This window comes from Ictalurus punctatus, chromosome 14 (assembly GCF_001660625.3).
Source record: "Ictalurus punctatus breed USDA103 chromosome 14, Coco_2.0, whole genome shotgun sequence".
Taxonomy (NCBI): Eukaryota; Metazoa; Chordata; class Actinopteri; order Siluriformes; family Ictaluridae; genus Ictalurus; species Ictalurus punctatus.
The window spans coordinates 21,554,013-21,567,594 of record NC_030429.2 but is presented as its reverse complement, the minus strand read 5'-3'; the positions used below and the strand labels follow the sequence as shown (position 1 = coordinate 21,567,594).

The window sequence follows — 13,582 nt, the reverse complement described above, 5'->3', positions numbered from 1 at the left end:
CAAGTGACTTGAGCTGTAGGCGTCTCCTTTCTCTGTTTTTCCTCTCCAGCATCTCTCACTCCACTGCTGCTCATGAAGCCTGTCACCCTTCATTTCCTTACATACTGTGAGTAGCTTTAATATTTCCCTTCCATCTGATCAATATTTTGGTTTGTGGCAGCGAGGAAGTGCTTAGGTGTTATTTACATTAGATCAGGGGAGCCCAGTTCTGATCCTGTATGTCTGTTATCCAGCACATTTGGATCATTTCAGTGCTCTGACACACCAGATGATAACCTTCATGAGTTAAGAAAGTGTGTTTGAGTAGGGAAATCCCCAAACTGTGCTGTACTCCTTCTCTCTAGGGCATGAATTTGGACCCCCTGTGTTAAATTTTGTCAAATCAGCAATGAGGAAGAAACTAAATTGTACAAAAATTGAAAATCCTGACTGATTAAATTATACTTCCTTTCTCTAATTTCTCTTTTGATCCATAACTGAACCAACATACACACTAATATACACAAACTAACACTAATATCATACTCTAATATCATTTTACTGACTCTGTGTTTTTCTGCTGTTGTATGTATGTATGTGTTTTTTTAAATGCCACACCAACTTCAAGAACCTGCAGCCTGAGTGGCAGCGTTAGTAGTGTTCTGGTAAGCTGGTGTTCCTCAGCAGCAGAGAGTAAGAGATGACGGTGACATACTCGCGCAGGGTTGCAGATGCCCGTCTTGGGACCTTCTCTTACCTGCTACTGCGTTGGAAAGGGAGCATTTACAAGCTGCTGTACCGAGAGCTTCTCATCTTCATTGTGCTTTACTACATCATCAGTGTCCTCTACAGGTACAGGCAACCACCGGTGCCACTGCTCTAGTCTATTTTGTTTTGTTGGGGTTATATATATATATATATAAGCTCTAATTAGGATTTTGGAAAAGACAGCTTGTCTTAAATCTATTACACAAAGCAATACAGAATGTCATCTTGGTTTTGCTGAGAAAATGTGCCATGTCAAAGAGTACGACAAGTGATCACTATATCCTGTTACAGGTTCCTCTTGGATGATGGGCAGAGGAGGCTGTTTGAGAAACTTGCCATCTACTGTGATCAGTATGCACAACTCATTCCTGTATCATTCGTACTGGGTGAGTGCAGGTCTCTCAGATCAAACCCCCCCTTACGTTGACCAAATACATTTTCCCTCTTATTCTAAATTAACATTTGAAAGCCCCCGAAGGCAAAGTGCCTATGACACACCTTGCGGATGTACTTACTTTACACTTTCAGTATAATCAGGTGTCTTACCATAAATGTCTACATTTCCATCCTCCCAAGTTGAGCACATGTTTATTTGTTTGTGTGAGCCAGGTTTTTATGTGACCCTGGTGGTATCTCGCTGGTGGGGGCAGTTTGAGAGCATCCCATGGCCGGACCGCTTGGCAGTGTTGGTGGGAGGATACATCCGGGGGGCAGATGAAGGTGCCAGGCTGATCCGCAGGAGTCTGGTGCGTTATGCCAACCTGTCTGGCATCCTCATCTACCGCTCCATCAGCACTGCTGTCTATAAGAGGTTTCCCACCATGCAGCACCTTGTACAAGGAGGTATGTTGGATTCTCTCAGACTACCGTGTTGCATACTATGTTGGTATAATAATAACCCGTTATGGTTATTGTCCTCACCCAAGCTTACAGTGATACCCACACATGTATACTGCTAGAATACACACTTCCTATTGCAGGTGCATTATTAAACATGTGAGTTCATCTATATAGCCATGTTGTGTTTCTGATTGAGATTTTTTCGATGTTGGATTTGGGAAGTACATACATTTTAGTGATGCCTAGAAATGTAACCTTTAGATTTTAGTTCATTAAAATTGCAGGTTGCATAGGAAGGGGTGGTTGTTCTACACAAACACACATTATCAGAAGTATCAGTAAGCACAAGGAACATAGTAGTAGATTTCTGATTGCAGTAAATTCACAGTGTGAAACAGGAAATAAGTTGGTCTAAGTAATGTGGCATGGAGCAGTGAAGTCTGTGGAATGCAGCAGCCATTGCTGTGGTGCCTCCCACTGTCAGGTATTGAACTCAGCTTGGAAATAACAGGGATTAACGGTCTGTTTCTCCAGAACTTTGGCTCTCACAGACCAGGGGGATATTCCAGAAAGCAGGTTATGCAACTTACCTGGGTAGGTTTACTCAGAGTAAATGGATAACCTCAATTTTCAGTACCAAACATGGAGGTATCTTTTAGGGTATCTAAGTAGCCATAGCAACTTACTCTCTGAAAATTGCTTTACCATACAACAATAATTGACAGAATAATAATCAATAGGCAAATACTTTGTCCACCTTTGTCCAATGCTTCAGCACTTCAATTTCAAGCCTGGCCTTTTTTATAAACCTTTTTTTCCCTCCATTTGAAGTTGTAGAAGGTCCATCTCCAGGTCACTTTTTCTAATTTGCCTTTGAATCTGGACCTTGTACTGCTCCGTTGCAGGTAGACAGAATGATAATTCAATATGATTGATATTATAAACGTCTGTAATACATACACTGGGGAAAATAAGTATTGGACTCGTCAACAATTTTTTCAGTAAATATATTTCCACTGAGGTTATTCACATGAAAATTACACCAGACATCAGTATTAACTCAATAAATCTGGAAATATTAAGAATTCATAACATCAGTCCATAAATAAAGTTATGTGTAATTTGCCATCGGGAGCAACTTGGGGTTCAGTGTCTTGTCCCACGACACTTCGGCATGTGGAGTCACGTGAGCCGGGAATCGAACCGCCAATTCTACAATTACTGGACAACCCACTCTACCACCTGAGCCACAGCTGCTCACGTGACCTCTGTGGGCCTCCCAGCATCTTCATTTTGTACCTCTGTCACAGCAGAGACGTTCTCTTCTTCTTCATCCTACAGTGCAAATTACTAATGTTGTTTGAAACCTAGTAGGATGTGCTGTTGCAGGAGGGTCAATTAATACGATGTGTCCATCAGCAACTGTAAGAAAATGAAATCAGATGCTCAATGTACATTCTCAAACAAATACAACTAATATACAAAGACATAAGGAACATCTAGTAGGGGCACTAGAATTAAGATTACAGTACACACCATATGCAGTCAAATAAAATAAGCATGCATAATACACAAGTGGAACATTGCCAATAAAGAGTTCTTTTAAAACTCTTTTTTTTTTAGACCATTGTTTATTGTCATCTTGATTGTTTAAGAATAAGTCACTTAAAGCACTGGAAACTTAAAGGAAAAAAAAAAAAACCTTTTTGAAAAAAGTCCTAAGTGCTACACAATTTTTACCAAGCCACTTCTATCATGGCTTCTATCATGGGAGGTAATTGACTCTGATGAACTGCCCCCTTGACTAAGGGACAGTGCCAGCTCCTCAGCCGGAGTGAGTGAAGGTGCTGGTGGTCCCCACCCATTTTACGGGTCTCTGCCTTCTTCCTGTGGCTATATAGAACCTAGAGAGTAGTTATTATAGAAGGTTGGGCCAATTAGTTAGGTTACAATTCAGGAAGTTTATGAAATATTATCTTTTTTGTGTTTCATTTTGACTTGACTCCAAGTTCTTCTGAGTCCGGAAGGACACACCTGAAATATAAAGCCTATTATATTATTAGTACTATGTACAATGTTAAGAAAGTGATGGAGGTATAAAAGTAAAGGCATATCTATTAAATATTACGGCACGGGTTCAATTTTGCATCATAATGAAAGGAAACTTTTCAGATATTTATGAACGTATAAATTCACACATAGTCGAGCCGTTACTTTTTACCAAGCCGACTCTCTGTCTGATGTAGCAGTTTTTTTTGTTTTTTGTTTTTTTTGTAGAAATGGCTTATATTCCTCATAAGCATGCATTAAAACCTCTTTTTTCACCTGGGTTTCCATGGTGTCTCCTGAAATCGGCGATCCATTGACATTCTTTATGTACTCAATGTGCTCATGTATTAACTCTGAGTTACCAATTGGAGGTTGATTGAACTAACCCCTAACAGGAGTTCTGGACCCGACATTCAGGTGCATCTCAAAAAATTTCTGCATTATAAACTCTTTATTCTAATATTTTGATTTATTCATTTTTAAAAAAATGTATTTCCATGAGCTGTAAGATGTAATCATCAAGATTAAAACAAAAAATTCTTGAAATATTTCACGTGTAATGAATCTAGAATATATTAAAGTTCCACTTTTGGAATTAGATTACAGAATTTTTTTTTACTTTTCCATGATATTCTAATTTTTGAGATGCACCCGTAGTCCAAGTAAGCAAGGTTTTCATTAATGAGGGTTTATAATACGGTACGTTAAGCTTGCTTTCTGGAATACCCCCCTGGAGTTATTTGTTTGTTTTGTTTGCCCTGTGAGTCTGCAACATAATGTTAGACTCTTAAATCTGAACATCCAATTATATGACTGCATTAACCTGCATTATATTTAAAAAAAATATAATAAAATAACTAATTCCCCTTCAGGATTGATGACAGTAGAGGAACTAAGACAGCTGGAAGAACTGCCTTCTCCTCATAATAAATTCTGGGTTCCTTGCATGTGGTTTGTGAATCTGGCACTGAGAGCCCGGACAGATGGACGCATCAACAATGATGTCGCGCTCTCTGCCATTCTAAACGTACGTCTGACAGCTGTATCTCTGTGACACTATATTAAATACATAGTTTCCTAAATTACTTCATTTCTGAAGCTCATTCATTTAAACATTTCTTCTATTTGGTAAAAGAACAAATATTTGCAGAACTATATGAGTTAGAGAATTGCTGTGTAAAAGCTTTCTCAAATAGTACTGGCAATTCTGCATGTGCCTGTGTGTGTATGTGTGTGTCTTTTCTCCTTTTAGGAGTTAAATACGTTGCGCTCACAGTGCATGAAGCTGTACAGTTATGACTGGATCAGTCTGCCACTTGTATACACTCAGGTCTGACTGATCAGGCTAGATTAGTGTCAGACTAATGCTACTAACAACCAAGAGGTGTTCATGTGGAATTATTGATTTATCCATACACACCATAGTTGTACTTGCTGATCTTACTTTAGTAGCAGTTAGTAAGTGTTGATTTTTGGATGGAGAAATGGTTTATTTTTCAAAAAATTAACACAGAAAATTTTATTCATCTTCCCTTCATGTTTGAATCAGCATAAACAGGCCATTAAAGTCTGCACATGAAAACTGACATAAGTCTGCCATCTTTCAAAGGTAGTAACTGTGGCTGTATACAGTTTCTTCTTGACTTGTCTGATTGGTCGGCAGTTTCTCGACCCCGCCCAAGGCTATCAGGGCCACAACCTCGACTTCTACTTTCCTGTCTTCACACTGCTGCAGTTCTTCTTCTATGTCGGCTGGCTCAAGGTGCGTATTCCGCATACCCGATACAAGCAAATCAGAACAACCATTTATACCTGTTTTATACAGGAAACAGTAAATAACTCTGCAGTTGTTTTATTGGTTATATTCTGTCTGTCATGCAACTCAATAATGACAATCCAAGGTGGCAGAGCAACTCATCAATCCATTCGGGGAAGATGATGATGACTTTGAGACGAACTGGCTAGTAGATCGCAACTTACAGGTATCTTCATGCGTTCAAATTTCCCTTCCTTACACTGTAGGAAAAACTGGGACGGATTAGGTCAAATAATGAATCTATTTGAATGGGGTACAATCTATAGGAGACGAAAATTCTTAATATCAACATGTCCATCTACATCTCAGGTGTCTCTGCTGTCAGTCGATGAAATGTATGATATGCTTCCGATGATAAAGAAGGACAAATACTGGAATGAATCAGAGCCTCAGCCGCCGTACACAGCTGCCAGTGCTGAACACCAAAAACCCTCTTACATGGGCTCTGCTCTGGACATCAGGTGACTAATTGATGTAATCTACGAATTTTCAGCTAGCAAAATCATTTTTGTAGAACTTGTTATTTTTCTGTCTCTCCCAGTGTACCTAAAGAAGATATGGAGTTCCAACATAACCTGGAGCAGATCAAGGAGCATGAGGAAGCCAACCACTCCACTCCTCTTCTGGGCAGTTTGACTCGTTTGCTGGGTTTACAGTCACCTAGCTTTCCCCGCTCTTCTCCTTCTTCTTCTTCTAGGGCTTCTCTTCTCCGTCGCCGGCCACGTGCTCCTTTCAGCCGCTTCCCACTCTATCTGCATCCTGAAGCCCCTGTGATGCACAGCCAGAACCAAAATCCACCTGAATGTGACATGGCTGAGTATGCTTTTTCCTCCATGCCCCTGTACGAGAGACCTGGTTTCTATAGTTGCCCACAGACACCCATCCACTGTATTCCCCCGCCTGTTAATCGTCTCCGCCCACCCCGCAGGGTACAGGGCGACCTGGCACACAGCATCAGCTCACTTTCTCACCCTTTGCTGGGATCCCAGCTGTTGCCTCCTGATACACCAGGCCACATGCCCCGTGCCACATCCTCAGGCTTTTCTGGGATGGGAGAAGACGGCTCAGGACACCCTTCTGTGCCCACTTTCTCCTTCCCCGATCCTGTAGCAGAGATGTGCCCTCCGAGCAAACTATGGATAAATCAGGCGCTGCTGTCCCATCATCCCCCACCTTCTTGTCTCTCTATGGACACTCCTCCTCCAACAGAAGGACAGCAGGGACCCTTAAGTGCCCATGCGATGAGTGGAGGAGGAGAGAGAGTGTTCTCCTTCACTCCTCCCATACGGAACCCCATTCAGAGCAGCATGAGCTCAGGGTGCATAAATGCATCCAGCACATCCAACAGCAACACCAACAATACCAACAACAGCATGGGTAACCTGTGTGATCTCACAGGTCTTGCATGTGGCTTGAGCAGCAACGCAAGAATTCTCAACAGAAGCACCATGGCACTGACTAACTCAGCCAGTGTCATCACTCCTACTACTGCCAACACAACACAGCAAACACCCAGTCAGCACAATTCCCCCAAGGATTTGCGGGAGGATTTACTGGGAGGGTTAGTGGTGCAGAGTGGAGCTGTGATACCCAGTGGGGCAGGGAACAGTTCTGAGAGAGGATGAGGAGTTCACAAAAACAACTTATATACAAAAACAAGCCACATACTTCAATGTTTTCAATATGCTGCAAGTAACTTTGACCAAATATATGTTTACTTCATGTAATGTATAATCAAAGGAACAATTACCGCGGTCATGATAAAATAATCCATGGCATGATGAGCATCCCTATGTCTATCCATTTTCCTTACCACTTATCTTACACAGGATCATGGGGGAGCCTGGAGTCTGTCCCAGGGGACTCAGGACACAGGGTGGAGGACTCCCTGGACAGGGTGCCAACCCTTCGCAGGGCACAATTGAACACACACTTAAACAGTATGGACAATTTGGAAATGTCAGTCAGCCTACAATGCTTGTCTTTGAACTGGGGAAGGAAACCGGAGTACCTGGAGGAAACCAACAAAAACCCTGGGAGAATATGTAAACTCTACGCACACAGGGCGGAGGTAGGAATCAAACCCCCAAATCCCGGAAGTGCGAGGCAAACGTGCTAACTACTAAGCCACCGGGCATGATGAACATATGGATTAGAATACGTCTGATGACGATTAGATAAGACAAATGCGGTAATGGCACTCCACCTAAGAAGCACAGGAAGCAGAAAGTGCCACTTGGCAGCAGCTTCTTTAATATTTAGTAAGCAATCAGAAAATAGCAACCTTTATCAAAGCATATCAACCAGTTATTTAAGCACAAACAATAACAAGACAATAACAATTTGGTGGACCTTGAAAATCTGCTGTGGGGAATGTGAGCATTGGGTAAAGCAATATAAAAGAAGACACACATATTAAAACAAAGTCCGGTAAATCTTAAAACATATTTCTGTCTTTTAACATCCTATTATATTTCACTAGTAACTTTTAATCTTTGGTGCTTTAAATAAAATGTTTTGTATTTTTAAACCTTGTATAATCAAATTTACATGTACATTACTCTCATGTAAAAATGTGTGCATTTTTACATCAATAGTCAAACATTTTCTCTCAGTAAGTATTATGAAGTATGTGTAATATGTTATTTAATCAATACCTGGGAATTTCTATCCTCCTTTCATAAATGATAGTTATAAATGTTATTTACATGCCACTGAGAGGGCTATGTGTGAGATGTTTTTCAACACAATATTTAGGACACAACTATAGAGTAAAATATCCCTGCTGATAAAAACAACAGAAACCCTAGTAGAATTTGTACTGGTTTTATTGGGAATTGTACAGGTTTTAATGGAAATTGTAATAGTCCCTGTGGGTCTCTATTGGTAATTTGTTGCCTGATACTGTTGGTATGTCTAGTGGATACCATTAAGGACCAATAATGGTAATGGTTTTAATGGTTAGCTGATGGTTTGTAATGGTATTTGTAGTGGTGGAAACCATTAGAATTTCTGTGATTTCTATTGTTTGGATGTTGTTTTTTCAGTAGAGGTATTATTGATTAATAGCTTAAAATCTCAGAATTGTCAGACAGCATTATGTATAAATGCTTGTTGTTTACAGTGTGGTTTAATTTATTGATGAGTGTCAAATAAAAGGAAAAAGTACATCTACTCAGGACATCCACATATACCTCGTACATCCGCTCAGTACATACTCATATACCCATCACATCCGCTCAGTACATACTCATATACCCATCACATCCGCTCAGTACATACTCATATACCATCACATCCGCTCAGTAAGTACTCATATACCATCACATCCGCTCAGTAAGTACTCATATACCCATCACATCCGCTCAGTACATACTCATATACCCATCACATCCGCTCAGTACGTACTCATATACCATCACATCCGCTCAGTACGTACTCATATACCATCACATCTGCTCAGTACATACTCATATACCATCACATCCGCTCAGTACATACTCATATACCCATCACATCCGCTCAGTACATACTCATATACCCATCACATCCGCTCAGTACGTACTCATATACCCATCACATCCGCTCAGTACATACTCATATACCATCACATCTGCTCAGTACATACTCATATACCCATCACATCCGCTCAGTAAGTACTCATATACCCATCACATCCGCTCAGTACGTACTCATATACCCATCACATCCGCTCAGTACATACTCATATACCCATCACATCCGCTCAGTACGTACTCATATACCCATCACATCCGCTCAGTACGTACTCATATACCATCACATCCGCTCAGTACGTACTCATATACCATCACATCCGCTCAGTACGTACTCATATACCCATCACATCCGCTCAGTACATACTCATATACCATCACATCCGCTCAGTACGTACTCATATACCCATCACATCCGCTCAGTACGTACTCATATACCATCACATCCGCTCAGTACGTACTCATATACCATCACATCCGCTCAGTACGTACTCATATACCATCACATCCGCTCAGTACGTACTCATATACCATCACATCCGCTCAGTACGTACTCATATACCATCACATCCGCTCAGTACATACTCATATACCATCACATCTGCTCAGTACATACTCATATACCATCACATCCGCTCAGTAAGTACTCATATACCCATCACATCCGCTCAGTACGTACTCATATACCATCACATCCGCTCAGTACGTACTCATATACCATCACATCCGCTCAGTACATACTCATATACCATCACATCCGCTCAGTACATACTCATATACCCATCACATCCGCTCAGTACATACTCATATACCATCACATCCGCTCAGTACAAAAATATAAACAAACGCACCATTATTAAATGTGCCAGTATTTTATTTGTCTTCCCGTTTCATTAGAAAATGGTCATAAAAATGAAAATAGCATTAAAGCCCATATTTTGTTTCTACCCACGATACCACAGAGCATTCTTTAATAATATCGCAAATGTTCAAATTACTGAAATTTTTTGTTTAAAAAAAACCCTCAGAATAATTAAGTAAACAATCCTCCAGTCGTCTAGTTAGCAACAACACACACTAGCGGCTGAACCCGGAAGTATGAGCTGTAGCTCAGAGTCTTCTTCTCCACTCCCATAGTGCACTACAATGGGGACGAAACAATGGCGTCTACAGCCTATATAGTGCACTCTATGTTCAAGATGGAGTCGTTTGGGATACAGCCTAAATTTTGAGTAACTTGAGCGCGGAAATTAACTTGGACACAATGGAATAAATTGTGTGCAGTGGGACATGGCGGTCAGTTTTGGTGAAACTGATTTACCTAACATGGTGTTCTTTGATTTGGAGACTACTGGTCTTGGTATGTACAGTATTTGTTAACATTATTGAGCATTTCCTGCATTGTTAAAACACCAGATTATAAATGTCCAGCACAGTTTGATGGTTTCCCTACTTTAATACACCTGAATTCCCCTGCTGAAAAATCCAATGTGGTCTGACCTGCTACCAAAACACAGACTTACCTGGTCAGACTGGTAGACTTCAATCCAATCCAATTCAGTTCATCCATCCATCCATCCATTTTCTATACGGCTTATCCTACAGGGTCACCGGGAACCTGGAGCCTATCCCAGGGAGCATGGGGCACAAGGTGAGGTACACCCTGGACAGGGTGCCAATCCATCCATTGCAGGGTACAAGTATATACACATTCACACACCCATCCATTGGACAGGGTGCCAATCCATCCATTGCAGGGTACAAGTATATACACATTCACACACCCATTCATACACTACGGACACTTTGGTCGTGCCAACCAACCCACCATAGCTTTGGACTGGGGGAGGAAACCAGAGTTCCCGGAGGAAACCCCAACAGCACGGGGAGAACATGCAAACTCCATACACACGGGGAAGCGGCGGGAATCGAACCCCCAACCTTGGAGGTGTGTATATTTTATGCATATAGTGCTTTTTGTAATGCACATTGTCATTGCAAAAACAGCAGCTTTACAAATGACTGGAAATAGATAAAGATTTGGGGGCATGTTTGCCTCGCATTCCAGGGTTTGGAGTTCAAATCCTGTCCTGTGTGCTCGTAATTTGCACGTTCTCCCCATGCTTTGGGGGTTTCCTCTGGGTCCTCCAGTTCTTCCCAAAGACATGAGTTGTAGGCTGATTGGCATTTCCAAATTGTCCATAATGTGTAAATGTTTGTGCAGTTGAGCCCAGTGACGGTTTGGCACCCCATCCATGGTGTCCCAAGCCTTGTGCCCCAGTTTCCTGGGATAAGCTCCAGGCTCTCCTGCGACCTGCGTAGGATAAGCATTATGGACAAAGATTTGCATTTGTCCCTAATGATCAAGCCAGTGGTGAAGGTGGAAAGGAAAGGAACAACTCTACAGAAAATACTACATGAGAAAGAAACCTTGAGAAGAACCAGACTCATCTATGATACCTTTTCAGGGTGACAGCAGATAGTCAGAATAAAAATCATTACTCTTCTACAATTGTATAGTATAGAATCAAGCAGTGCCAAGTGTGTTGGAAAGATCTTCAGTAGGGTTTTTATAGATTTTAGTCTATAACATCCAGATGAAGTTATCCACTGTGTAATGAATGAGACTTGAGAATATTTATCATCTTTAGGGTATCCGTGTGGAACCATCCACATGGAACCACCACCATGCCAACTAGTAAGTTATCTTTCAGCTTCCTTGTTGCTTTTTAAATAGATTTTCCAGTTGACTTATGTTATTTTCTTTTAAAGGAACTTGACTACAATGTTACAGTAGTAGAGGTTTCCTTTCTACCAGCTATCTAAGATGGTCTACTAGTTGGTCCAGCCCCGTCTGTGTTTTGGAAGATGGTATCTGGTCAGACTAAGCTGGATTTTTCAGAAGGGTTCGGCAAGGACTGCAGGCATACTTCACACTAGCTTTGTAAAGTAAAGATCATATTATCTGGTAGAGAATGTTCCATCAGGTGTTTTCAATCAGGGAAAAAAAAATTTCACTGGAGCTCCCTTGACTTATCTTGACTCCAACATGCACTCCATGATCATTTCTTCTCCAGGGCCCTCATGTGACATTGTTCAGCTTGCAGCGGTGAGCGGTCATCACACATTAAACCTCTTCATGGTTCCTCGATGCAGGATGGAGCCTGGTGCTTCCAGAATCACCGGCTTCAGAGTACGGCGTCATCGACTCTTTCTTCACCGCAGACCGGTGCTCACCAACTCACTGAAGGAAGCCCTGGTGTCCTTCATAACCTTCCTTCGTATGTTTGGACGCCCGCTGCTGGTGGGTCACAACATTCGCAGATTTGATTGCCTTGTACTGGCCAGAGTTTTGGACGAGTTTGACCTGAAAGCAGTCTTCCAGGCTGGAATTGTGGGCTTTCTGGACAGTCTCCCATTGACCCGGCAGCTTCTCAAGCACCGTGGTGTCCACAGTTTTAAGCAGGAGAACTTAGTTAAGACTGTGCTTGGGGTTTCCTATGCGGCTCATAATGCCTTGGGTGATGTCCAGGCCCTACAGAAGCTTTACTGGGCTCTGGGACCCAGAGCCAGTCAGATTCAGCAGCACATTTTCAGCTTGGACTCACTGTGTAAACGCTCGAAAGACAGAATAACTTGTGTGAACAGCAAATCGGACAGCAACGGTGAAGTCCAACTACTACAGTCCTAAAATTGGGAGTTTATTGTTGAAATGGCTCAACTGATCCTCCAGCACAATAATATATGTAAAGTTTACTGCATGTTACAACTTTATGGTGAATCGGTCCATTTCAAATGCATTATCAGCGAGTTCTGAGTGGACAAAATTTCAAACTTAGCACTTTGTTTTTAAAGAATATTCATAAAATTCGAATAAATGTTTATTTAACTACAATGTGTGCTGTATCAGGTGTTTGTAGTTGTTTGGATTGAATTACAGTTTTGGTCAGCATGATTCCAAATTCGAATAACCTGTCCGTATAGGATTTCCATCCACCCATCTTCTATACCGCTTAGCCTTCCTTCAGGGTCACGGGGAACCTGGAGCCGATCCCAGGGAGCATCGGGCACAAGGCGGAGTACACCCTGGACGGGGTGCCAATCCATCGCAGGGCAGTACAGGATTAAAATTTTTTTGTGATTGTTGCGACCAAAATGCTTGATTTTGCGAAATTGAATTGGTGAAGTTGTGATTGTGTGATATTGTTTTGCACAGCGGTCTTTCACAGTGATGTTTGCTGGTAATTGAGACCTTTTAGCTGTACACACGTCAGACGAACGTGAATCGAAAAGGGCTTTGGCTGAATATGACGTCACACGTGGCGTTTAGACCTGAATGTGCAGCAAATCTGCGGGAATTTCGAAAAATCGCACGCTCCTCCGAATGTCGCGGAGTTTGCTTAATTTAGCGTTCATTTCTGCGACCGCGAAATCCTGGAGGGACAGAAACACATTTAGGTTTATTTAATTTGTTTACTCGCATTGCTCAGGTGTCATGTGGCATAGCAGGTAACGCCTAACAGCACCCGCGTCCCCTGTTTTATCCTGATCTCAGGTTAATCTGGGTTTGCTGGTTTCCTCCTACCTCCCAAGATCATGCTGACAAACTGCTCCT

General features: G+C 41.7%; 2 protein-coding genes across 2 annotated transcripts; both read left to right on the top strand.

Annotated features, from left to right (window-relative positions):
* On the top strand, window positions 1–8,801 carry best1 (bestrophin 1). The gene is made up of 10 exons (XM_017485488.3): window positions 1–106; window positions 608–831; window positions 1,039–1,133; window positions 1,357–1,590; window positions 4,509–4,663; window positions 4,889–4,966; window positions 5,246–5,398; window positions 5,538–5,618; window positions 5,762–5,913; window positions 5,994–8,801. Exons 2-10 carry the CDS (start codon window positions 680–682, stop codon window positions 7,075–7,077), a joined length of 2,184 nt encoding a protein of 727 aa, XP_017340977.1. The 5' UTR covers window positions 1–106; window positions 608–679; the 3' UTR covers window positions 7,078–8,801.
* A 1,152-nt stretch (window positions 8,802–9,953) lies between these two features.
* plex9.2 (PML-like exon 9.2) lies at window positions 9,954–13,079 on the top strand. Its single transcript, XM_017486191.3, has 2 exons — window positions 9,954–10,327; window positions 12,045–13,079. Exons 1-2 carry the CDS (start codon window positions 10,258–10,260, stop codon window positions 12,656–12,658), a joined length of 684 nt encoding a protein of 227 aa, XP_017341680.1. The 5' UTR covers window positions 9,954–10,257; the 3' UTR covers window positions 12,659–13,079.
* The last annotated feature ends 503 nt before the right edge of the window (window positions 13,080–13,582 follow it).